The 24,588-nt window shown below is 48.6% G+C and overlaps 1 protein-coding gene across 3 annotated transcripts in view; it reads left to right on the forward strand.

The window, feature by feature from the left end:
- Positions 1–20,732, forward strand: part of PACS2 (phosphofurin acidic cluster sorting protein 2) — a gene marked incomplete at its 3' end in the record, with an annotated part of 76,044 nt that extends 55,312 nt beyond the window's left edge. For 2 of the 3 annotated variants that reach the window (XM_082002687.1, XM_082002689.1), the window contains 8 exons: positions 1,045–1,155; positions 3,271–3,379; positions 10,031–10,073; positions 13,749–13,791; positions 15,010–15,145; positions 17,731–17,957; positions 19,536–19,649; positions 20,614–20,732. In XM_082002687.1, the coding sequence (XP_081858813.1) occupies positions 1,045–1,155; positions 3,271–3,379; positions 10,031–10,073; positions 13,749–13,791; positions 15,010–15,145; positions 17,731–17,957; positions 19,536–19,649; positions 20,614–20,732 (902 nt within the window). Of the gene's footprint in view, positions 1–1,044; positions 1,156–3,270; positions 3,380–5,298; positions 5,332–10,030; positions 10,074–13,748; positions 13,792–15,009; positions 15,146–17,730; positions 17,958–19,535; positions 19,650–20,613 lie in introns of all 3 variants that reach the window. The other variant, XM_082002688.1, reaches the window with a different exon arrangement.
- Positions 20,733–24,588: the final 3,856 nt, after the last annotated feature.

A 24,588-nucleotide genomic window follows, 5' to 3' on the forward strand; every position in this document is an offset into this window, starting at 1 on the left:
ATTCGGTATGCACGAAAGATAAAAATAAGCTGATCAGGAGGAACTCTGAGGCCACTTCATGGCTGATTGTAAATGTAGAGGAGTCATGCTGACCGTGACTAAAATGTGGTGACTGGAAAGTGCCATCCTGGCACACCTTTTCTCCTGTGTTGAAAGGCTGGAGGGGTAGTTGCAAGAGCGGGTTGTCTGGTTTGGGAACACATGTGGCGTAAAATGAATGTGGCAAATTTTTACCACCTCCCAGGGCAGAGTTTGTCACTTAAATGCCTGCCTTCTCCTGCTCAGAGTATGTATGAAGTCAGGTCTCCATCCAGGCCTGCAGGCTGGACATACAAACTTTCTGCAGGGAGGTCTTTCCATGCTCATAGAGGAGCCGTAAGGCTTAGCTAAAGCAAGCAGCGACCTGATGCATATGCCAACATTCACTGGGGCCTGTAAGCCTTGCACTCTGCCTTCTGTCTTTAATTATAGCTTATTGAACTTAGAGCTCTTCTCAACTGATTAAACAAGCCTCCTTGGGTTGTTTTTTCCTAGTTTGGGGACAATTGCCACTTATCAGTATTGCAAAGCAACCATGGTGTGCGAATGGTGTTTGGAGCAAGGGGTCCAACTCCTTGGCAGAGGTGACCTGGCCGTGGTGCGTGCAGTAAAGCCTGTGGGTAGGAAGGGCTGCTGGAAAAGCCACTTGCAAAACTGAGAGACTGAGATGGAGAGCTGTAGGGCCTCTGTGTCTTCCAAATAATTTATTTCCTCAGCGATTTCCCAGTCCTGTTTTCTTTGGCCTTTTAAAATTTAATTTGGTGGAGTGGAAAGGAGGGGTGTCACTGAAAGGTATCAGTGGTGGCAAAGCAGTCTCTCTGCTGGGAAGTCTATTTGCATGCTTTTGTAGAGATCAGCTGGACTAACTTACTTGGTTATAATTGAAGAAATTTATTTCTGGGGCGTCTGGTGTAGTTTTGATTTTGGAATTTAATTCCTTACAGATAAACACACTTGTATTCAGTGCTGGGAAGAACAATTGTCATGTTTTCCTTTCTTTCTTAGGCTCTCATCCAGTGGCCAAGTATCTGGGGTCTGTAGATTATAGATACAACAACTTCTTCCAAGATCTAGCCTGGAGAGATCTGTTCAACAAACTTGAAGCACAGACCACTGGTAAGACCATGTGTCTGTGTCTGGCCTGTGTGGGATAAAAGGCTTGAATGAGTAATTTTAGCAAAGGTCAAGTAAATACAAGAGGAAGCAGAAAAATGTTTTTGTTCCTCTCTTTTCCTCACTCCGTGACATTCCCTTTTCAGATGCTGACCTTTGTATGTCCTGCACGTGGCAGTTTACAAACACTTGTTGGCTCCCAGAGGCACTAGCTGCCTCTGAGTCATGCTGTTTTTACCTAGCTCTCAGCTTTGTTCTTCGGTTTGGAGGTCTCACTACCAAGTTTACCAAGGGCTTTCTTTGGCCCTTCAGAAACTGTCCAGTCTAAAAGATTTGGAAAGCTGAAAACTCTGGGAAGATTAACTTCTATTAGTTGTGTGTGAGAATGACCTTGATATTTCTGAAGTTTGCTGGCAGGATCTTTCTTATTAAAAAAGAATTTTGTTCTTCACCAGTGTGTTAGCATGTGAGAGCTGCCCTAGGTCAGATCAACAAGTTCCTGTTCTGATGTGAATCTGTTCTAGGCCAGGATAAATCCTTACTGTGTGTTAAAGTACTAATTTGCTTAAAATATTAATGCTTACACTTTTTCTATCACTTCCTTCAAGAACAGAAAGAAACAGGAGAAAGGAGTATTCGCAGCTGACATTTAGGGCCACATGAAGGCTTGAGACTCGACTGAGGAGTGATGCTCTCATGGCAGCATATCCCCTAGAGAAATTTCACTAGAAGGAAAAAGCTTTGGAGTTTTTGGAGTGCCATGAGGGTGGGGAGGTTGTAGTGTGGTTCTCCTGTTGGAATTGCAGAGTGCCTGAGGCTCCCAGGATCCTCCTGGAAGTCCTCTAGCCGTGAGAGGAGGAGAGAGATCTCGTCACAGGTGACTGTTCAGAGTCTTCTCCAGCAGATGGAAACTTGGCTGGACAAGGCCCTGGGCAGCCTGTGCTGAAGGTGAAATTGTCCAACTCCAAAAACAGGGCTTAGAGATCTCCTAGTATGCCACCCAATGTACGCTTTTCCTTGATTCTAAGCTCCTGGAAGAACAGACGTCGGGAATTGGTTTGTTGTAATTCCTTGCTGCGCTTGAAAATGCAGACAAATGTCAATACAGACTTGATTTTTGTGCCTGCGTTAGGAATACTTCATTAGCTATAGAAATCAAGCTCAAGAGCCATATCTGTTCTTTAGCTGGTTGTATGCTGCAGCCCTTACTTATTTGCTTGCATGCGAGGAGGAAAATGCAGCCTCGTTTTTGTGCAGTCCAGACCTTGTAGATTCTCTGTTTTCATCTGTGCATTGAGAACTGCACAGAAACCCCGTGATGGCATAATAAGACCTGGCAAAGAATCATAGCTCTTCACAGTTCACTGTTCAAATACAAAGAGTCTGGGTTAAAATGCCCATTAAGGTATGGAAGTGCCTGGCAAAGGTCACTTGTGTTCCCTTGATCTCACAGTTGCGGCTCTTTTGCTTGAAACCAAAGAACTATGGAAGGCATTTAGCAATGGAAGAAACAAAGAAATATGGAAGGCATGTCTTCCCATCAGTTTGAATCAAATGCAGTCTCGCATATCTGGAGCATACTTGCTGCTACACACGTGATCTTTGTGCTTTTCCTACCCTTGCATGGCTCCCGGTCTTTTCAGTTAACTCAGCAAGGCCATGAGTTCATTAGGAAATCAGGTAGCTCAAATGCTGGTGTGAGCAGAGGAGCTCACCAAGGCCCTGGGAGAGATGGCTAGGCATGTTCTTCAGCCAGATAGCTACAGTCAAGGTGCGAAAAAATCTAAAGCTGACTCTGGGCAGCTACACATTTTCAAAGAAAAGCATTTTATCGAGTATAAAATATCTGTAATACTTCAGTCAATAATGCTGTGTACAGATGTCTGTTTATCTTGTGTGCCTTCCTAATGTTTTTACCTAGGTGCTCTTGTAGGATGTTTGCTTTTGGTCAGACAGCTTCACAGTTCTCTGGGGTAGGCTGCAGAGCTTCCTTTGGAAGATGCAGTTCAAGTGCAGCTGGGTGGGTACCATCAGCTGCTTGGTTGAGCAAATGGAGGACAGCATTGGTGATGCTCTGAGAAGTAACTTAAATTATTTTCTCTCTTTGTTCTGTTGCAGTTCCAGAAACGCCTGATGTTGTCTCCCGGGTAACGCAGTATATAGCAGGGGCAAACTGTGCACACCAGTTGCCCATTGCTGAAGCGATGCTGACGTACAAGCAGAAAAGGTATGTCACTAACATAATACTGACTTTCCAGAGTGAGCATCAGTTTGAAAGCAAAGTGCTTTTCTTGTCTTGTGTGCCAGCAGTCTTAAAATCACTCCAAATTGCAAGACCTTGGGAGACTTACGATAGCCTGCACCCAGTGATGTGTCACGCTTAGATAACAGTGAATCTACAATAGTTTAGTTACTTTAAGTGCAGCGATGTGTTCAAAGATCTGAGAGGTTTGGGGAAGTGGGGACTAGGCAGGATGGGGGATGGACAGGTTAGGTTCCAGAGGTCTCTTACTACAGAGTCCTCTCCCTTACCACAGAGACGTGTAAGACTAGACAACAGCATTCCCCGCCCAAGTATCTTCCGTGGGACCTGGCCTTTTTACATCAGTGTTGGTGGAACTGAAACCCTTTCTTTTTGGAGTGTAAATAGCAGAGCTTCTCACAAGAGAGACAAAATCCTTGTTGATTGGCAGTTGCAGACTACCAGGACTCCTACTGGGCAGGGCTGACATTCACCAGGTTTTATTTCAACTTCTCTTAAGGGTCAACTTCTCTTAAGGGATAGACAGTATGGAGGGAGGGTTGGGGTCTGAAAATAAGATTCAGAAGTATGTAGAGCCTCCTGTGGCCGTGGTCCAGGAAGAAGAGTAACTATCACTGAAGGGCAGAGACGCATTGTTTCTGACATACAGAGGAGAATAATAGACTCCAACTCAGATCCCAATAATTTCTGAGAGCAGGACAAACACTCTGTTCTTGAGTTTTCTCAGTTAGGGACTAGCAATGTCCTATAAGGCATGGATGATGTTAACTGTTAATTATTGCCCTTCCCTTGTTATATCTGATCTTTCATTTTTGGTCCATTAACATCACTTATTGGTGCCAACTTTGCAGAAGAACTGGGACGATTAAAGGTGTGGGTAGAGTCACTTTTTTCCCCTCTTTTTGGAAACGCTCATTGTATATTGCTTTTCCCTTCCTGTGTCTGTTCTACGTTACTTTTCAGAAGTGATCTAGCAAAAATTTAACCCATTCTTCATGCTCTCCTAGGGAAAGTATTTCCAGACTGACTAGTCCATTAAAGAGAGTGTACTCTCTTCATGTAGTTGTGAACTTCTGTAATGTTAACCTGGTAACGGTGAAGTTTGGAGAGCCACAGGGTGCTTGAAGTGCTTAGCTTCAACCTTTTATTTTGTTTCTGGTGTGAAAACTTACCTGAGTTACCAATACAGAGTTCAGACACCCCTAGTGCAGTGTGAACCCCTTCTGATGGCTGCCTTGTCCTTTCTCTGCACCCTTCCGTTGCTGGGTTCTGCACTGGTCTGCACTGCCGCCTTCATTCTGCTACAGGTTCATTTTTTGCCATTAACACATATTTAATCATTTTGAGTTTCCAATGTGCCCAGAAAGGTCAATTTGGTACTTTGTTGAAAAACATCTGAAATGTACTTGAGCAACACACACACTTAGCCCTCTCAGCAGTGTGCATGACTGCTTTACCAAGCTGGTCTGATCCATTTGTATTTTAGACCCTTGGGACTTGGTGGTGCCATGCCTGAAGCTGTTGATAGCTTTAAATCAGGCTTAAACCTGCAGAAGGTTACTTGGAAGAAACTGCTGAGATGTTTAGTCAGACTCCTGGCATAGCTTGCAGTCTCTTAGTATCTCTGCGTCACCTTTGAAATAACTTCTGCTTTCAGCTAAGTACTCCATGAGCAAACTGGAGAGTGAGTTAGAGGAACAAGCTCTCCGGTGGAGTGATGGGCGGTTATCTCCCCGTGTGGTTTTCTTTAGAAATGCAGCAACTTAGGGTATCGTGAAAAACAACACAAATTGTGTTTCCATTAGCACTATCTAAATGAATGCATCACTTTGTTGTAAGTATAATAACATATTTATCTTTTTCTTTGGTTGCTTTCTGAAAAGGAAAAAGAGCTTTCATTTTGATTTTACCATAAGGTATCAGTTTCTTTTAGGTTCCCTCTCCCATCTCCTATCTCTTTTCCCCGATGAACTAGTCTTTTGTGCCTTGTTTAACAGTTCCTGCAGGTCTGGGATGCACAGTTTGTGCTTTAGATTAAATTCTGCTCGCTGCTTTGAAGCTATGGCATCTGCTGGCAGAATGCATTGTTGAAAATGACTGCCCTCCCTTTGGACCACACATACGGGTTCCCAGGATGTAGACTGAATGGGATTGAAGGGGTTATTGAGAGTAGCTTTGAGCAGGTGAAACACGGAGAAGGTAGGGGGTTTTTTCTTCCCTTCTTCCTAGCCATCAGAGGATATAGCGTATCTCCAAAAGGATCAGGAAGGCTTTTCAGTTTCCATCTGTTGGAACAGGAGTGCTGTAGGTGGCACTCAGCTGTACAGTGTCCAAGTGCAGACCAGCAAATCTTCTCCCTGTAATCAAAAAACTGAGGACTAGTCTTTTACTGACAGGCTATCTCAAATGTACGGGACTTCTCTGAGCTTAAGAGGAGACAGGTGTATGCTAGCAGTGGAGTTGTGCTCTCTGAGCTGCCTCCAAGATCCCCTTGCTCCACAAGGTCCCCTGCTTTGAATCGTACAATTATTGGATGTTGTTTATTTTGTCCTCAGTTCACGAAGCTACTGCAACTCTCTCTCCCTCAAGGCCAAAGGTGAATGGCTTCTCCAAGGCCAGATTTCAAGGCAGTGGTCCGTGTAACCAGCAGCACGACCTCCAAATTCATTACAAGACAAATCTCCCAGTATCCTAGCATTTGCTCTGTTAAACAAGCCCTAGTGGTCCAAGGAAAGTCTTCAGGACGTAGCTGTATGTGATGGGCTGCTTTATAACTTCATTGTGAGCTATCCCTATTTTGACTTACCTCCGCTCTCCTTCCTGTCCCCTTGTTTCGTTTGTCATGGCGAAAGGTTGGCGCATGTACTGCCTGTGATGGACTGCAATGGTGCGAAAGCTTTGTCCCATTCTTTTGGAGCATCTGCTGACCTTACCTGAAATCAAGGGGGCTGGCAATGAGGAAGGGGTCCAGGAAGGAAATAAATAGCCATTTCAGTTCCTCTGTGTTACACTGGGTGACTGACTTTGTCTGTGAGCACTGGGAGAATTACTGGTTACTGAAGAAACACTGCAGTCCAGGCAACATCTGGGGAGCTGAGACCACAGTGGCAGAGGTGGGCCTCTCACTAGGAGGGGTATCAATGTTGGTATCTCTCTGCATTGCTTTCTTGAATGAAACTCTGCAGTATGAGATCTGAGACTTGACAGACACTCGTTCCCTGTGTAGCTGGATTGCTGATCAATTCTGTGAATCTGGGCTGGTGTCACCCACTGTAATTCAGTGTCCAGCACAGCTCATGCTATGTGGCTTCTGGATAGACCTTGCACGAATCTGGGGAGCAGCTTGGCTGTTGGAAATAAAGGCATTGCTCGCTTGTCGGGGCGATGTCTGGGTCATTTCCTACCTAGTTACACATTTACCAGAAGCTCTTCACTGTGTGTTGTCTTCAACTCTTGCTCCCTGGAGCACAAGTGCCTTTGGTTGGAGAGTTCCTGGGCAATGAGAAGCAGGGGTAACACTCTTTTCTGCCTGCTGTGTGTCCCTGAGGCTCTGCAGGGCAGTGGCTAGGCAGAGTCCAGGTCATTTCTCTGAGTGCTGCTTCTAAAACACACCTTGCAGCAGCTGCTGAACATGAACACAGCTGAAAATGGACCCGGTCCCTCCTCTGGCTCAGGAGTGACCATGTCATCTGGCTGGTTGCTGCATGAACCTCCTTGGGCAGCTGGTGGAGATGTAACTAGAGTTTACTTACTGCCCCTTGCCTGGCAGAGCAGTACAGCAGAGGAGAGTCAAGGCTCAAGAAATGCTGGATGTCCTGTTGCGTATGTCCAGCCCACCGTAGGAACATGGAGGATGCTGGACAGGAGTTTCATGGGGAAGCAGAGAGGTGACTCATCTGATGTGTCCTGGGGACCCGGAGTTGCTTTGTCCCTTTGTTGGGTTTGACCACTGGAAACTTGGTGGAACAGGGACAGTGTTAGCCAGAAGACAACTACAGTTGCCCAGTTGGAAGAACAAATGCTTCATACCAAAGGTGAACCTTGGAGAGTTGTTGGTATCGCCTGGCCTGAAATAGCTTAGAGGCCTGCTAGTCCTTCAGTGATGGAAGTCTCCTCTTTCCACTTGCCCTCCTGCAGGACTTGTCTGGAATAAAGGTAATACCTGAGACCCTCCTGCTAGGAAAGCATAGGTGTTTGGCTTCATTTGAATCTGTTTTGTGTTGCTTACATTTTAAATGAAATCTTACTAGAAGGCCAGTAACTGGCATAACTGCTCTAAGTGGTTATTCTGTCCCTCTTACTGTAATATCTAAGTGCTTTGCAGCCTAGTTTGTACGTTGCCCCAGAAGTGAGATTATTCCTTTCCTTAGTCAGGTGGGTGACACCTGGTGATGTGGCTGCTTCTCATTTCTGAGAGTCCTAAAACATATAAATCTGGCTATATGTCTTTGTTCAATCTGAATTAATTTCTTGGGGTAGGGAGGGAGCCTACAAGTCTGTTTCTGGACAGTTTACCTTTGAAGGACTGATTACAGGTGGATGGATTTTGCCCAAGCAAAAACAGTAATTAGACAACTCCCCATTCCAGATAACTATTTTCTTTCTCGCCTCTCTGCGTAGGTCTATTCCCAAGAGAATGTGTGGCAGGACTAGACTGGCTGAGGTGAAATCCAGCTGGATTGCTTCAGGAACAGCCTGTGGATCATTGAGCTTTGATAAATGGTGACTGAAGCAAGTGATTTATTTCAGAATTGTCCCTGAGCTCTCCTCAGTGGCAGTCTGAGCTCCCAGGGGGAACAAGAATGAGTTTTCTGCTGGAATTGGCCATGGTTTTTTTTTTTTTTTTGAGAGCTTGGAGCAAAGCCATCCAGTAGCTGAGAGATGACTAGGTGACTGTTGTGCTTCCCTCACTTGATCAGTGGGACTTGCTTCTGCCTGCTTCTCAGCCCATGGAGCTGAAGAAATGAGAAGAAAGCTGAGCCTTCTCCCAACAGGTCTGCAGGTTTCTCATTTCCTTTTGCAAAACTAGAGCTGTAAATGTCGAGTTTGTAGGAGATTTATTTGCTGAGGGGCCTGCAGCCGTGTTTGGAAAGATGTGACCTTTCTGGCATCCAACACGGAAACAGGGACTCGGTCGTTTTGTTTTGGGGGTAGAATGAAGGTACAGTGCCTGGGGTTGTGAGGCAGGAAGGGAGGAAAGCCCTTAGCTTTGCCTTAGAGCTGAGTAAACAGAGCTGAGCCAAGGCAAGAGGCTATTTGCAAAAGCCCACTCTGTACTAGACCGAGGGGGAGCTCTGAGTCATGTTCGCTGCAGTTCTATGCCATTCTTTCCATAGGGCTTAGAGGAAACTGTCCAGCCTGTGCTAATCACACAATGGTTGGCAACCTTTTAGGCATTTGGTGCGTTTCCAATCTGTGCTGGAAACAGCACAGAAATACCTGCCTTCCTGAAGTATTTGTGTTGCACCCAGCAATATTCTGGATGAAGGTGACGCTGGATTATTTTTCTGAATTTTGCAGCACTCCGAGCACTGAGGGATGCACCAAAAGAGAAACATGAGAAGTCTTGGTGTTTGTCTGCTTCCTACCTGTTTCCTGTGCTTGGCCACTGAGAAACGTTGTGTGTCTTACCCATGTAGTCACTTCCACTGCTGAACTTCAATTCCTCTGAACAAGTGGACATGTTCCTGCAGTCCTCTGCTCACCCTGTGGGTCTGTCTTCATTTCTGTTGACCCTGAAGAGAGCAGTGGCTCTGCCTTCCTCTTTGCTCAGGTCTTCCCTCTCTTGTTTTTGTTGAGTCTCTCCCTAACTCTTGCTAGGCTTGACTCTGGCCTTTGTTGCTGGCCCTTCTCCACCCTTTGGTTTCTGAATCCTGGGCAGGACTGGATCAGGAGGGGCTGATGCCTTCCTGCTTTTAAACATGTGTAGTGTTGTCTTCAGCTGTTTCTGGGACATGGCCTGTGTTTTGTTTGGTTTAGCTGTTTTCTGTTCTTGAGCTGGTGTCCTGATCAGCCTGGTGTGCTCTGGAGCCCGACCTATCTAGTGTGACTGTCTGAGGGACTGCAAGCTCCCAGTGGCAGGGAACATGTCTCTCTGTGCGTGAGTGTGTGTGTGTACGTACTTGCTAGTGCTATACAAATAACCACGTGTCACGGCTTGTAACCCCGTGGCAGGCTAACTGCTTTAGCGATGCTGGGATATGCAAGGTATGGCACATGACTCCAAAGGTGGGACGCGTGAAGGCCATGCGTGCAGAGCGCTTCAGGTACTAGTAAGTAATGCACAGTTCTCCGTGTTGTTGTGGCACAGATCCATTTCCTTGCAGTAGGAGGTCGTGTGTCTGTAATGACTGCCATGCCATTAAAGCATGTTTCTCTGTTGAGCGTGAGGGAGGGAGGAAGAGACCTTTCCCCCGAGAGATGTGCCGTAAGCTGCGTGCTCTTCCCCACCCATGCAGATTCTTAGCGTGCTGGCAGGGGGCCTTGAGAAGAGACATTGGACTGGCGCTTGCATACTGTCCGTCCCTGCTGCATGTTTGAATGCAAGATACAAAGTGAGTATTGTGCCCAGTGTGGAAGCAAGCTATTAACAACTCTTCTTCTCTTTGCCTTTAGCCCTGATGAAGAATCTTCGCAGAAGTTCATTCCCTTTGTTGGGGTGAGTGTTATCATAGTTATGCTGTCTCAAGCCAGGTAGAATGTGTCCACAAGTGTTAACACAAACTTACCTGGTTTCTGGAGCACTGGGTAATCTAAGGTAGAGTGTCGGCATGAGCATCTGATGGTTGGATGCAACTGTCTGGTACGTAAGCAAACTTCAAAGATCCCTCAACAAACTACTAGGTGTATTTTACCTTCCAAGCAGCTGGCTCTGAGCAGCTCTGTGCTGCATGCCTGCCAGCACTGATGCAGGCGCTGTAGCCTTGCTATTGCCTTGTTCATTCAGTACCGAAAGGAAGGTGTGGCACTGAATCCACAGCCTGTCTTTGCTGCGGACCAAAGCACCTAGTTGGTGGAGAATTGCTGCTGGGCCATGTGCAGAGGAGGGTGGTGCGTTCGTGGAAACCTGATCTCAGGGTTGCTGTGGCCAGCATTGCCCTGGGAGATTGATTTGGCCAAATTTGCTATTCCTGTCTCAGTCTTCTGTGTGCTTGTCATGAATGTCCTCCAGTTGTCTTAATATCCCATCCACTCTTGAAGTGGAGAGTACATCCCACCAGGGGGATAATTTATACCACTGTTAGGTTTGAGTCTGAGGCAGTAGCTATTCAATACATTTTATTATGTGAATATGTATCTTGGGGTAGTAGTGTCTGGCTTTTCTTCCTGTCCTTATCTTTACGTGTTCCCAGCTCAGGTGACCGAGTGCGAGGTATCTAGGCAGGGCTGTGTTTGTGCTTCTGTCAGTGTATTTTGTGCACTGTGTACTTTGCCTTTTCTAGCTTCACTCCCCTTATTTGATCATGCTCTTCAGTTCATTAAGTTTTAGGTATAAAGTCTTTGACCTGAGGCCAGTGTCCCCTGACTGTTCTTCAGCTACTGGATGTCTTCACAGTTTTTTCTGCTCTCTTGTACCTTCTCTTTCTTGCATGCTGGCTGCCTTGTTCTGCCTTCTCTGTGTTAAGCTGACTTGTGTGCGTTCCCATTTGTATCCCTGTCAGTGCGTCAGAGCTAATCTGAAATCCCAAGGCATTTAAAGAGCTTAGTCTCTATTGCCCTCAGGCTGACCCTGCTTTCACTCTGGTGTCTCTTCAGAGTGAGAGTGTCTCTCTGCAGTGCTCCTGTGACAACAATCTACTTGTGTTTGTTGAAGGAAAGATGTCTTGCTAAAGCAGAGACACATCTTCCCCATTTGTTCCCTGCTGATGAGCTTTGCTGTAATATTGTCCCTCCCATGAACTGCGATTGCTGGTGAAGAACTGTTGTTATGAAACAGCCGTTTCACCTTTCCCAATAACAGGAAAACCCCAGAAGGGCTTGGAAGCACCTGGTCTCACTGTAGCTGCTAGGCTCTGCAAAGCTTTTCTTTGAGGCTGATTTAGTTCAATGTGATGTCCAAGCAAATGGGACTCCAGATGTTTCTCCAGTTGCTCTAAAATGATCATTGTCATGATGTTAGCAATGCTTTTCCAGTCTGGATTTGATTGTCTGAAAGTGGGAAGAGTGAGCAGCTGTGTGTGCATAACACTGCCAATCCCCAAAAGCACTTGCCTTGAAAGCACAGACTGACTTCCTATGTCAGCTGGTGGTGAGGGTCAAATCAGTGCTGCTGAAGTGTTCCTGCCACAGTAATTCCCTGTGAAGCACATCTGAAGAGACTCTGAAAGGCCAATGGCAGGCATCTCACAAAGACTGGGGCTGAACATGAACACTGAAGCTCTTTGCCTCAGCTGCAGCCTGCTTGGAGCTGTTGGCCAAGGAGGAGAGGGAGCCAGCGACGTTTGGGTTTGTGACTTATGACGTTGGCTGGACTCTGGCTTTTAGGGTGTGAAAACTGATGTGCTGCAGCCGGGCTGTGCACAGTCTTTGACCCAGGAACAAGCAGGGCAGTGCCATGCTGCTCAGCCAAGCTCTGAAGTGATGGGAGCGGAGCCTCTCGAGGGGCCAGTTGGACGTGAAAGCTGGGGTTGGCAGCGAGGCTGCGTGGTCGTACACCTGTGTTGTGCCAACAGCCAGTTGCCAGGAGAGTTAACAGGATGCACCTCCTTCTTGAAGGGAAAGGAGGCTGGCTACTACAGCGTTCCTGGATGACATTGTTGGGACTGCAGCAGTCTCAAGTGTCTCCCTGAGTAGAGGCAAGGTAAAGTGTTCAATCTTGTCTTCCTTCCATGTGTCTGAACTTGAGCACCTTCAGTCAGCCAGCAAGGGGGAAAAGGCCAAAAGAGATTTCCTGTCTGGATTGCAGATCAAGGTGCCCATAGGCAGTTTTCTGTGTTGTTTGTTCTTCCCCTAACTCATCTGCCTCGCCACCTCTTGCTCACAGCGAGTCACAGTCTGTGAAACGTCCTCTTGGCATTTGGCACATATAGCACAAATGGCTGCTGGAGTCCAGAGCCTGACTTGTTGCCCTTTAGATGGAGACTGACCAAACTGAGCTGCAGCCCCCTTCTTCCAAGCCAGTGCCCCTTCAGGGAGGCTCTGCACACACTGCTGAGTTCACAATGGCTTTTCTAAGACTAGAGCTAACAGAGAAACCACCAGAGAGCCTGACAGCTCTCCAAGATCTAGTGTTGAGCATACATCCCCCCACCCTGAACTGTGAAAAGTGTTTTGCTTCTAATGATTAGGTCCTTTAGCACAGAAATGTGCTCCCTAGAGATGTGGTCTAGACATGGTCATGTCTGAACTTAACCATCTTCTGTTTTCAGACTAAATAGGTTGCGTGACATCATTTCTTTGTCTAAAACAGGTTTTATTGACTTGAGATTCCTTTGCAGCTCTTTCCCATTTGTCAACATTTATGTAAACGTTAACTTTGGTTACAAGTTTCTTAAGGACCTTAAGAAGGATCTCTCTTCTGCAGCATCAGGAGTAATGATGCCTGTGTACCCTAGAAATTATCGCTACAGAAGGTCCCTGCTTTTACGTCACCAAGGGTCATTTTATCTTTCTAGGCATAGTCTGTTCTTGGGAGCTTGTGTTTGTAGCATGCTCTATTCCACAAATTATTGCCAGCCGGCATTTAACATTAACCTAAATGTACTAACTGCTGGTTGGCCATATCAGAACATATTTGTATCCTTACTACAGTGTGATTGGGATTGTTCTGACCCGTCCGTGTGATGGTTTATCCATGTCTGTGCCCACAGGCTTTGCCAGGAGCTTTATCGTGTTTGCCACACACATCCGTTGTTTGGAGACTGGAAAATGCTGATCAGAAACTGTACTTTGTTGCTTTTGTGGTTTCCTAGCAAACCCCAACTATGCTGCACGCTAGAACTGGCTGCACTTGTGTGGCAGAAGCAATATGTCTGTAATTAGCGGGTGCATCAAAGCAATGCTGAATGTTCCTTTCCCTGCCCTATTCCCACAGGTGTCACAGCCAGGCCCTGTAGTTGCCTATTCAGAGCTGTGTGGGCCTGGACAGGTCCATAGGGTCTTTGCTGTCTTTTGTATACGTCAGGGAAGGGTTGTGAGCTGGTATGGCTTGTCTGGACACTGCTGGGACCTGCCCAGCTCTTAACAGACTCTACCTTTTAACATATTTTACACTACTCTGACTGCTGGGACAGTGCCAAGGGGGCTGTAAGGATGAGCTTAGTTTGTGGATTGGGGATTCCTGATGTTCAGGGGACTCTTGTTTCATAGAGCTCTTCTGTTTTGCCCCCTCTAGGTAGTGAAGGTTGGAATAGTGGAACAATCTTCTGCAACGTCAGGTAACAACCATCTTGAGTGTGCTTTCTGCATCGTGCAGGTGGTGGGAGCCTGACTTCCAAGGCTGAACAAACTTGTCCATTGCTGATGTCTTGGAATTTTGTAAGGTGGAATTGGATCTTATTAGCTCCCAGTTCCACTGCCTCAACTCCCAGCAGCTGTCCTCAGAAAGAGAGGCCTCTCTCTTTCAAGAGGCCCTTTTTCTTGTGACTTTACAAGGATCTTCAGGCCAGCTGAAATTCCCACATCCTCATCCAGGGAGGTTCCACTCATATGTGCAAACACCCATTTTTCTTATGTGTGTTCTCAGTGGGATGGATTCACCACTGTGGTTACTTGAGGTTCCTGTTCCAAACTGGGGAGGCAGTTCATCAGAAGTTCATGCCTGTCTCCCTGCACTGGACTCAATTGCCTAATAAAATCAATCTGTCTCAAACATGTGCCTAACACTGGGAACTCCAGGACAGGCAACCACTTTGCCAATCTGAGAACAAATTTAGGCCCAGTTTTTTTAATGGGGGAGTGCAAAGCTGGTTTACATAATACTGCCTGATTACACACATGGACACGGGGTAGTGCCATTTTATCAATGTGCCCTTTTTTTACCTCCTTCATACGCACTACTAGGTAGGAACATTTTTTTTCCTTATGTGTTGGGATTGTTTCCTATATTGCTACACTATTAAACCCAGATTCCTGTAGCCTGGGTTACACATAAGTTTGTGTGTGGAGGCAGCCCTTCTGTGGGTCACTGCTTGCTGCCACACTGCTTCCACCATCCTGAAGGGCTAACATTAAGGGAATGATGCCTTGGTTGTGGAGGGTGGAAGCAGGGGGAATGGGGAGATCCCTGTGATTAGCCCAGAGATAGGAGATTCTCCAGGAGTGGTGCTGTCCTTCAGTGGTTGTGGGGGGAGATTCCCCAGCTGGGTTCAATGGACTGGATTTTGACTGAGCAGGAGGCTCTAAATCAGCTGGGAGCAAACTCTAGGAGAGCTGGTGCCGGGTGGGGACCCCAGAGGAGTGTGAATGTCTGCTCTTACCCAAACACAGAAAGTCCCAAGTGTGGAGGCAGCCAGAACAGATGGGCTAGCTGATCTCTGGATTGAGCCTGAACAAAACCTGTGCAGCAGGAGTGTGGGCAGACTCAGCTATCCCAATGTGCATGTGCTGGGCTGCGAGACGAACCCAGACAAACAGTTTGACTTCTTTTCTGCAAGGTGACTCTGATGACGCAGCTCCCTCAAGCTCCAGTGTCCTTTCTTCCACCCCACCTTCTGTGTCTCCTGCTGTGAAAGAAGCCTCCCCCACACCACCTTCCTCACCGTCTGTTACAGGCAGCTTCTCATCCTCAAGGTAAAGCATGTTTTATCTCCTTATACCTTGTGTCTTATCTGACATATACATGAGAGAAGAAAACCCATAGCTCTGCTTTCTTCCTCCGTAGCAAACACTTGAAGTCATCACTTTGCCCCTTCACATCTTTTGCCTCTGGAATGACCGTGTCCTTGCTGGCCGACAAGGAGCCAAGGAGGGCAGAGGGGAACTTGCACCCGATGGGGAGGCTGCAGTTCTCAAGGGCAGGCACATTTGCACTAGAAGGGGCAGCCTTGTTTCTGATAGTCTGTCAGAAATGCTGATTCTGATGAGCCATTGTGGCATCCTGGTTTGGAAGATTTGTGTACTCCATCTGCTGGTATTTTCCCTTTGAGACTGGATTCTTTTGGGGAGATCTGTAGCCAAAGAGACCACTGACCCTAATACACATGGGTGCTAGCCTAATCCCTCACAGTTCTTGTGTGTTTTTAAGGACCAAGTGACTGTAAAGTCAGAGCAACTGTAGAAGCAGCAGCCTGTTTCTCTGTGAGGGAAGAGCTGACAGTCGTAAGGTGACATAGTGGAACTGCAGTTTCCATTCACACATGTGCCTAAAACCACAGTTCTGATAAGAACAGCAAGGAGATAGCACCTATAGGCAGTGTGAAGCTCTGGCTTAGCTGAAATTTTTAGTGGTGAAGGGAGGAAACCACTATAAAACTGCCAGTAGAGAATTGCCCTGGCCAGGACTCGTTGCTGCACAAAACATTGGTGTAGCTGTCTAACACTTTGTGTACAGTTTTGGTACCCAGAAGCACATGGTGAAGTTAAAGGGTTAGGGAGCGCAGGCAACGTGATCAGGGGGACATTGCAGCAGCTTGTGAGGGGAGACTAGAAGCACTTGGACTCCACAGTTTGGGAGAGGGGGTGGGTAGAGGTAAGCCACTCAAGTTTTGCAAAATCGCAGTGGTGGTGGGTTTGTTGAATATTGAACTGTTGTCCACCAAACCTGTGGTACAAGACCTGGGTGTACACAGTGACACTGGCAAGAGGTCAGTTTAAAAGGGAGAAACTAAGGGATGTCTGCACACAAGAGGAAAGGTATGTTGAGACCACGTCTGCGTCTGCTACTTCTGTGTCAGCAGATCAAAGAGAGGTTAGGTGAATTCAGGGACAGCACATCCGTTAATGGATACTAAAGGACGAGTCAGGGATGTCCCCTCTAACATCCCTAATCCTGTGATTGTCAGGCTGGGGGAAGTCCAAGGAGATGCTCTGCAATTAACTGGGCTCACATGCTCTCCCTAAACAGCATCTCCCATTGTCCCGATTGGAGACAGGATGGGGACCTTTCTTGCCCACCCCAGAGAGAGCCCTGCGGGCACCTTTAATCTCCAATGACTTAAACTGGCTTGAGAGTTCCTTTTTAACAAGAGAATGGAAATGTGGAAGTCCCAGTTCAGCAGGTGCCAGTGACTGGAAAGGTGTTAGTGGCCATTAGCCTGTGCCAGGAGGCCCAGTTCCCCAAGTCCCTCCCCTTGGCCCCCTGTGGTTTGGTGGCAGGAGAGTCCTGTCTGCCCAAGGCCTTTCTCAACAGCAGCTGGCTGCCAGTGCAGAGAACTGGGGGCTGTGCAGGCTCTGGAGGGCAGAGCTGACCTCTCATGTGTGAGCTCTGCATGGGCTTTCTGAAGGTGGAAGTGGTTTGGGAACCCATACCCACAGGAGCATAGGCTATTAAAGTTGTGAGCCGTGGAGGTGGTACATCTGAAGTTGACACCCTGGCTTAAGGGATCTGGTACTTTTTGGTTTCATGCTGTGTGATAGAATCATCAAGAAATGAGGAAGTTTAGGTTCAACGTTGCTCCATCTCCACTCATCTGTATGTGACAGCACAGGCAGGTGATGGAGGGTGACCCAGACATGAAAACTACATATTTAACCAAGGATGGGACAGAAAATCCTGCCTGGCAGTAGCAAATGTTAAGATGCTTTGTCTTTACAATTGAAATGAGAAGTGTCATGCAAGGAGCCTTAAAATCCAAAGCTGCATTTCCAAAACATCATCCTTAAAGAATCTCACTTCTGAAATTGTCCTGAGAGACTAAAACCTGGTTGTTCACCCCAGTTCAGAGATGATTTTAGCAGTGGTGCACCTGGCCAGAGCTATTCACTCATCAGTGCTGAGGAGGCAGCAGCAAGGTTCTTACAGCCTCTCTTCCCCACTCAATGACCAGAAGTGATCCGGGCCACCTCAGGGGGCTGCCTTTGGCTGGGTCACTGAACTCGTCATCATGTTAGGAAACTGCTTGTCTGTTCCCTTTCCCACCGCTTGTCCCTCCAGCTGCGCAACAGGTCAGCTTGTCTCAGCTCATTGCAGTTCTGTGCTGCCAAGCAGATGCTACCATGAAACGTGATTGAGGCTGCATCACTGAGTGATGACATTTTGTACTTTTGTGATTCTTGGGTCTTGCTACAAAATGTTGCTGCCTGATTTCCTAAAGAGCCAGGTGGACCATCTGGTCAGGACTGAGAGCCACTCTGAGAAAACACAGATGCGGGGAACTCTGCCAAGTGCTGCGCAGAAATTAACCACTGTCTCTTTTTTCTTTTTTTTTTTTTACCAGCCAGAACCTTGGTGCTGAGTTGATGGGCTTGCAGGTGGATTACTGGATTGCAGCTCCACCCATGGACAGAAAGAGAGACCCAGAGAAGAAGGACCCCTCCACTACCAAAAACACACTGAAATGCACTTTCCGGTCCCTCCAGGTCAGCAGGTTACCTGCCAGCGGCGAGATTGCCACCACTCCAACAATGTCCATGACTGTCGTGACAAAAGAGAAGAACAAAAAAGGTAAGGTGGACAGTCTGTTGCCAAAGGCCAAGAATGCAATGCTGCTCTCCCTTTGCTGCTGCTGCAGGGCTGCCTGACTTGTCAGTCCTACATTACAGCACCGTAGTCTATATTTTTATCCCCAAAATCCTAGTCTGTCTAGATGAGAAGTGACTGCATACGGTGATAGTTTGAAAGGGTGGTTCCTCTTTGTGCTGTAAAAAAGGGGATGTGTTCTCACCCTTACAGTTGAGCAGCTGTGATGGTATAGCCCGAAAGAACAAAGGTGGGGACTGAGCAAGGACGTTTGTGGGTGGCTATGCAAAAAGCCAGGAGGTACACTTCTCTGGACAGCTTCCCTGTTTTCCCTGTGAGCCTGCTGGTGCTGGTTTGGGTTGTTGCATTAGGTAAGAGGCAGCTTGTGCCCCAACCACCAGCATTGGGGCAGACCCTGCAGCCTGTACAGCTCCGTGCTCTGGTCTCTGGTTAACATCACAAAGCCTGATGTTAACTTTTTTCTTGTTTTCACCTGCTGCTCTTAAAGTCATGACTTTGAGTTTTTATTTTCTCCAAACAAAAAAGGCATTTTAAATATTGCCAGTAGTTCTGTGTTTGCTCCTGGCGTTGGCAATGTGAAACATTAGAAATTGAGAACAGCTCTGCAGAGAAGTGTTCTCAAGGAAGAAGCAAGGCAGTATATTCAGCTGCTGGTAGCTGTCCTGCCCATGGTCCTGGGAGTTGTTCCTGATGGAAGCAGGGATTTTGAGGGCTCTGAGAGAAGGCCAGCAGACCTGTGGCTGCAGAACATCGGTGGATAACCCTACAGCCATGTCACAACTGGGCCAGCATGGCTGTGGTGCTGCTGGTACCAGAGCTCCCACCCCTGACCACACCCTTTTTAAGTGTCATGCTTACCAGAGAAGCAATCCCGAGATGCTCAAAATACCCTTCACTGGGGCTGGCCCAGCCTGGATCAGTGGTGTTCAACACCACCAGCATCTGTGGAACCAGTTTGTACATCTTTGCTCACGCATTTGGACAGCTCTCCTAATGCCTTCCCTCTCCACCGATCGCCCACGCTTTGTAGTCCCTCCTGCTCTCCAGGTGCCTGTGCAGCCCAGCTCACGCTGGGCCGCTGTTGGTGCAGCAAACCTGCCTGCAGGTAGATCGGAGGCAGGAGCGCAGCGCTGCCCTGCAGCCCTGTGCAGTATGTGGGACTCCCCCTAGGTGGTGCGGCCGCCTGGCAGATCTGTCAGCCCAGCGCAGGGCGCAGGCTGGGGACGGCTCCAGGTGTGTCTGTGTTCCCTGGTGCCCCAGCAGAGCAGCAGGAGTTACCCTGAAGGTGCCCTTTGAGGCCTGGGTTATGAGCTGGGAAGGCTTCACGTAGAGACGCTTAGGGCAAAGATGTCCGTGTGCGTAGGTGATGGTGCTGAGCGCTGACGCAGTGAAGCTCCTGCCAAACAGGGATGATTTCAGTAGTTAAAAAATAGACTCAGAATTTTCAGCATGAATTTTTAAATGCAAAAACCCAAACAAGTCTTGGTGCAGCTTCTGTGAGTGGTAGACATTCACTGTATGTTGGTGTGATTTTTCTTCCAGTGATGTTTTTGCCCAAGAAAACAAAAGACAAGGAGGTTGAGTCAAAGAGCCAGTGTATTGAAGGAATCAGCAGGTTGATTTGCACAGCAAAACATCAGCAGAACATGCTGCGCGGTAAGTGCAGTGGGTGCATCCTGTCAGGCTCTGGGGTGAGGTCTCGTCCTCCAGGCCAAGGGCTGACCTGCTGTCCTGCCCCATGCCCTGGAGCCAGCATAATGAGGATGTTCCTGGGGAATGGCCTTGGATGTGTCCAGCATGGGGGAAGGCTTTAATAGATCTGGGATGGGAAATCCCAGGGGTAAAGGGAAATCCTCCTGTACCTGAAGCAGTGCCCTAGATGAGGACAAGGGCTGGGCTGGGCTCCATTCCCCTCCCTGTCATTCTGTTTCCCTTGCACGTCTGGAAAGTGATGGCGGAGAGCGGTGAGAGCGTGGCTGCTCCTCTAAGCAGGACTCGTGCTGTGGCGTGCCTTTGTGCCAGAGCTGTACATGCATCTTGCAGGCAGACCTAAAGTGGCTGTCAGCGGAGCTGTGCATCCAGGATGATGTAGCCTGTTCACTTGATAATCCCTACCAATGTTAACAGCAGAGGAATCTGCTTAGGTCACCTCCTTAATCCTGGCCCTGGCCCTGTGAGACTGGTGAGTGTGAGGGGTAGTCACAGAACGTGTGTCACTTCTTCGGGAGGCGTGGATCTCCTGGTTAAGAATGAGGAGTGACTGATGTCCATCTCTGTGTGCATTTGCCCAAAAAAGAAAATGAAGTGTGTTTAGGAAACTTGAGAAATCAGATCAGGTGACACTGAAATCAGCAGTCTGGGGAGCTCCAATGTCAGTGAGAGGTGCTGGAACAATAATCTGAGCTGTTTTCCCTAAACCTGGTTTGCGCTCAAGCCTTCCTCCCCATGTGTGTGCAGCTATTTACAGCTGTGGGGTGGCCAGGCAGAGCAGCGCGTATCCTGAGTGCAGAACGTGGCCAGGCCTCCCTCTGCCAACTGCACGGAGGTTTCTAGCAAAGCTGTTTCAGGCTGGCCACTTCCACTCGGTGTTTTCTAACTTTCCTTTTACCCTCCCCTGCAGTCCTGATCGACGGGGTGGAGTGGAACGACGTCAAGTTCTTTCAGCTGGCAGCACAGTGGTCCTCTCATGTCAAGCACTTTCCCATCTGCATATTTGGACACTCCAAATCTAACTTCTAGCCGTGCTCAGCGGAGGGACCTTCTGTCCATCCCAGGGACTGCACATCAGGAGCCAGGAATTGCGTGCCAACTCTGACTCGCGTCGCTCTGCCCTCTCCTGCAGAATTAATTACAGATGTGCTTGGATTACTTTTGAATTACTTTTTTCTATTAACTCTTAAGTTTACTACAAGGGAAGGAAACCCCTTTAAACAAAGGCAAAAAAACCCAGTCTTAAATATAGATGTGCTGACAACATGAAGTCGTGGGGGAGTTGGCAGGAGCAGGCAACCTGCCCAAGAACACCTACCACATACGAGCAGATAGCTGAATAACTGCACTGCTAATTAACCTGAGACCTCATTGGTGTGAGTGGGCTGGGGGAGCCGTGGATCACCTCGAACAGATTTTGTGGAAGATCATGCGCATTACGGTGCTGTTTGGCCCCCTCCCTCTGTGTTTCTAGTTGGGGGAAAAAAAAAAGATGGCCAGTCTTTTTTCCTGCTGCTGAAGGACAAGAGATCAGTGAGTCTGGAGAGAGTTTAGCTGTCCGATTTGAAAAACGAACCGTTTACGTAGCTAGGGAGGACTGGAGAGGAGATCCCCTTTGGAGTGTGGAGTCTGCCATGAGGATGGGCAGGTGTTTCTGCTGAAGCAATGCCTGAGGAGGGTTGGGCAGGAACAGGAATTGGGGAAACACTAGGTGTAAGGAAACTCCAGTGTCCCAGGTCTGTGACAACGACCAAACCGAGCCAGTCACAATGTCCCTGCAGCTGGCTGCGCTGCTGAGGGATGCCGCGTCAGTGGGGTCGCTGCTATTTACATACTCACACCGATTATTTACCTGTCAATAAAACCTCGTCCAGCCTCTAAAGGGAAAGGATTTTTTTTTAACAGCTGCAGATTTTTTTTAATGCTTTCTAAAAAAATTAAAATAAAAACAAAAAATAAGCGGGGAAAAAGAATAATTAAGTTGCCAAAAAAACAAACCCAGGAAGATGAGCCGTTGTCTCTGAAGTGATACATCACCATAGTGGCTGGATTGGGAGCCAGCCAGGCACTCTGCATGTCCAGCTGCCTTCCCGTCCATCTGTCAAACCGCACACGTGAGGTAGCGTGGGCAGCTTTATCTGCTGCCTTTGTCCTGCCCTGGCCGCGCTGCGCTCCCCAGCACCTGGTGCCGTCTCCCCTGTGCACCTCCCCAGGTTGGGTGCAGACTGCCTGGCTGCAGGGCTGCTGCAGGAGTGCGTTTTTGCCATGCCCTTGAACTGCCCAGGCCCTCTCCTCATAGGGACTGAGAGACTGTAACAAAAATGAAGGGTGCTGGGGGTAGGCAGCTTCCCACGGGCTGCTCTCTACGTGGGCATTGTCCTTACCTTCTGATTTCTGAGTATTCCTCCCCACGGGCATTTCTCTGTGGATTGCATCCCTTCCCCAGTGGGATATGTTTTTGCCCTAGCACAGTGTTGCCTGTGGGTGGAGGCTTTGCTGGGGGTTCATTCTCAAGGTGCTGTGGAAGCTGTAGCTGGGACGTGAGAGAGGACAGAGACAGCCAGGTTCTCTCTCTGCCTCGGGCAGCAAGAAGACCTGGAAGATGGAGTGAGATATTTGGGTGTTTCACACTGTTGGCTTGGCTCTGGCTGTGCTTGTGTTTGCCTCGTACACACCTTACTGCTGCTTGAGGTGCCAGGGCAAGGGATGCTCTTGCAAGAAGGTAGCATCTGGGTGGCTCTGGGTGCTGCAGATGTGGCCTTTTGCTCTCCAGGCTTCCTGAGGCACACCTGGGAGGGACTTGGAGCAGATGGTGTTTGGGGAGCAGAGTGTGCTTGCCATGTGGAAGAGCAGACATCGCTAGCATTTCAGGGTAAGGGGCTGAAGTTGTTTATGGTGTCCTTTTGGGTCCTGCCCTCAGGCAGGCCAGGCTCTGTGAGCATTTCCAGAAGGCACTTTATGAGGGCAGTGATGCTTTTGAAACTTTTTTGTCTGATCCCTTATCCTTGGGTTTTTAAAGACTTGGGGGACCTGCGTTGCCCTGCTTGGTGGGTCCTGCTCTGCACAGGGACTGCCCGGGTTGTTTTGGGCAGGGCAGTTGTGGTGTGCTCTGTTAGGCTTTCTCCTGCTGTCAGGGAACGAGGAGTTATTAGGTGAGAGCATGGTCCCTGCTGGATCTAGTGCCTCTCGCAGCTCACAGCATGGGCTGCTTAACCAACTCAGATTTCATAAATCCTTTCCCAGCACAAGTGCAACCTACTTGGCCAGGGACCGGGTATTCCCTTCAAACCACACAGGGGAGGCGGACATGGTCCCGTGCCCGGTGCACGCTGCTGGGCAGGACATATTGTCTAGTTGCAATACTCTGTTTCTTCCCGCAGTCCTGTGAGCAGGTCTGCCTGCCATCCGCTAGCTCTTGGCTGCAGCAGAAGCTCGGCTCTGGTTCGAATGTCCCTGTGTTCATCAGTTCATGTGTTTTCAGCTGACCTGAGCTGATGCTCTTGGACTGTATAGCATTGCCTAGCAGCGGTAGCACAGGAGATGGTATATAAGCACATCACTTCTTTTTCTTTATTGAGGCTGTTGCATAAAAAAACATGCATTTTAAAGGAAATTAATCAGTGTGTGATTTCTTCCTCAAGTCTCACACTGGTGTGACGAGAGTGATTGGGCTGGGTTCCAGCGTCGGGAGCCACACGCAGCCTGGGCAGCTCTCGGTGCCGGAGCGTGTTGTCGCTGCAGAGGCGGGCTGGACTGACCGACTGCAATAACTTTGTTTACTGGGGGGGGCAGGGGGGAACCATCACTGCGCTCCTCTTCATATTTCAACCTCCTATAAAGAAAGAAACAAATGGTAGCTAGGACAGGATTTCCAGGGTCCTGCCTATCAAATGTGTGTTGCCCTGCTCTACTCTGTGTGTGTGTATGTGTGTATGTCTGAGAGAAACACTTCTGCTCGTTGCATTTCATCTTGGTTTGTGTTTTGTTCTAACTTTACACAAGCAAATTCACCAGGAAGCACTCTGTATGCCCGAGACCTGAGGGCTTGTGTCTCCGCAGGGTTTCTTCTCCCCTGTGGAAAGCTGCTGTTGCTCTAAAATGCCTGTTCCACACAAGGAAACAGCCTGGCTTGTCAGCCTCCTCCTCCCGGAGCCCGGCAGCAGCAGGCTGGGCCTGCCCGTGGGCGGCTGTGAGCCCAGGGGGTGGCTGTGGTGTTTCCCAGACTTGGAGGCGAGAGCTGGCACGTGAGTTTGGTGGTGCTGCTCCAGTCAGGCTGTCGTGCCTCTCTTGTTCTTCCTGTATTGTGTGGAGCTGCTTTGTGCAGCTGGTTCTGTCCCTGACTGGAGGAGAAATAGGTTTCTGTCTCTAAGGTAAATGAGTGTCAAAGCATGCATGTGGCTCAGGCCACGTTTTGGGAAGAGGTTTTGCACCTGGTGACACATAAGAGTGGCTGATCTTGGGTCTCTCCCCCTCCTAGCTTCCCCAACAGCTTCCTGGGGAACCTTCCAGCAAGCAAGCACTGCCGGCTGGAGGGTTCCCCGCTGCGGGGCCAGGGAGAGACGCCGGGCAGCCATGGGCCTGTGCCGGCAGAGCTGCACCAGCCTGGCAGCGTTAGGCGGTGGCACGCAAGCTAGTGAATACAAAAGGATGGCTTAGAGCGGAGACAGCGCAGCCCTGCCTTCGGCTCTGGAGGGTTTTGGCAAGGAAGGTGCAACTTGAATGAAGAAATGCAGTGGCGTTATCTCGCCCACCTGCGTTACGGGGCTTGCTATGGAGCCATGTGGTCTGACAGCAGAGGCAGGGGCTGGAGCAGGCAGCGTCTGAGCTGATCTCTGGCTGGGAGCCACTTTGAAGGCAGTGTCCGCCGGGCTCCCTGTCCCTCCAT

The sequence above is a fragment of the Phaethon aethereus genome (genome assembly GCF_964289735.1).
Source record: "Phaethon aethereus genome assembly, chromosome: 8".
NCBI lineage: Eukaryota > Metazoa > Chordata > Aves > Phaethontiformes > Phaethontidae > Phaethon > Phaethon aethereus.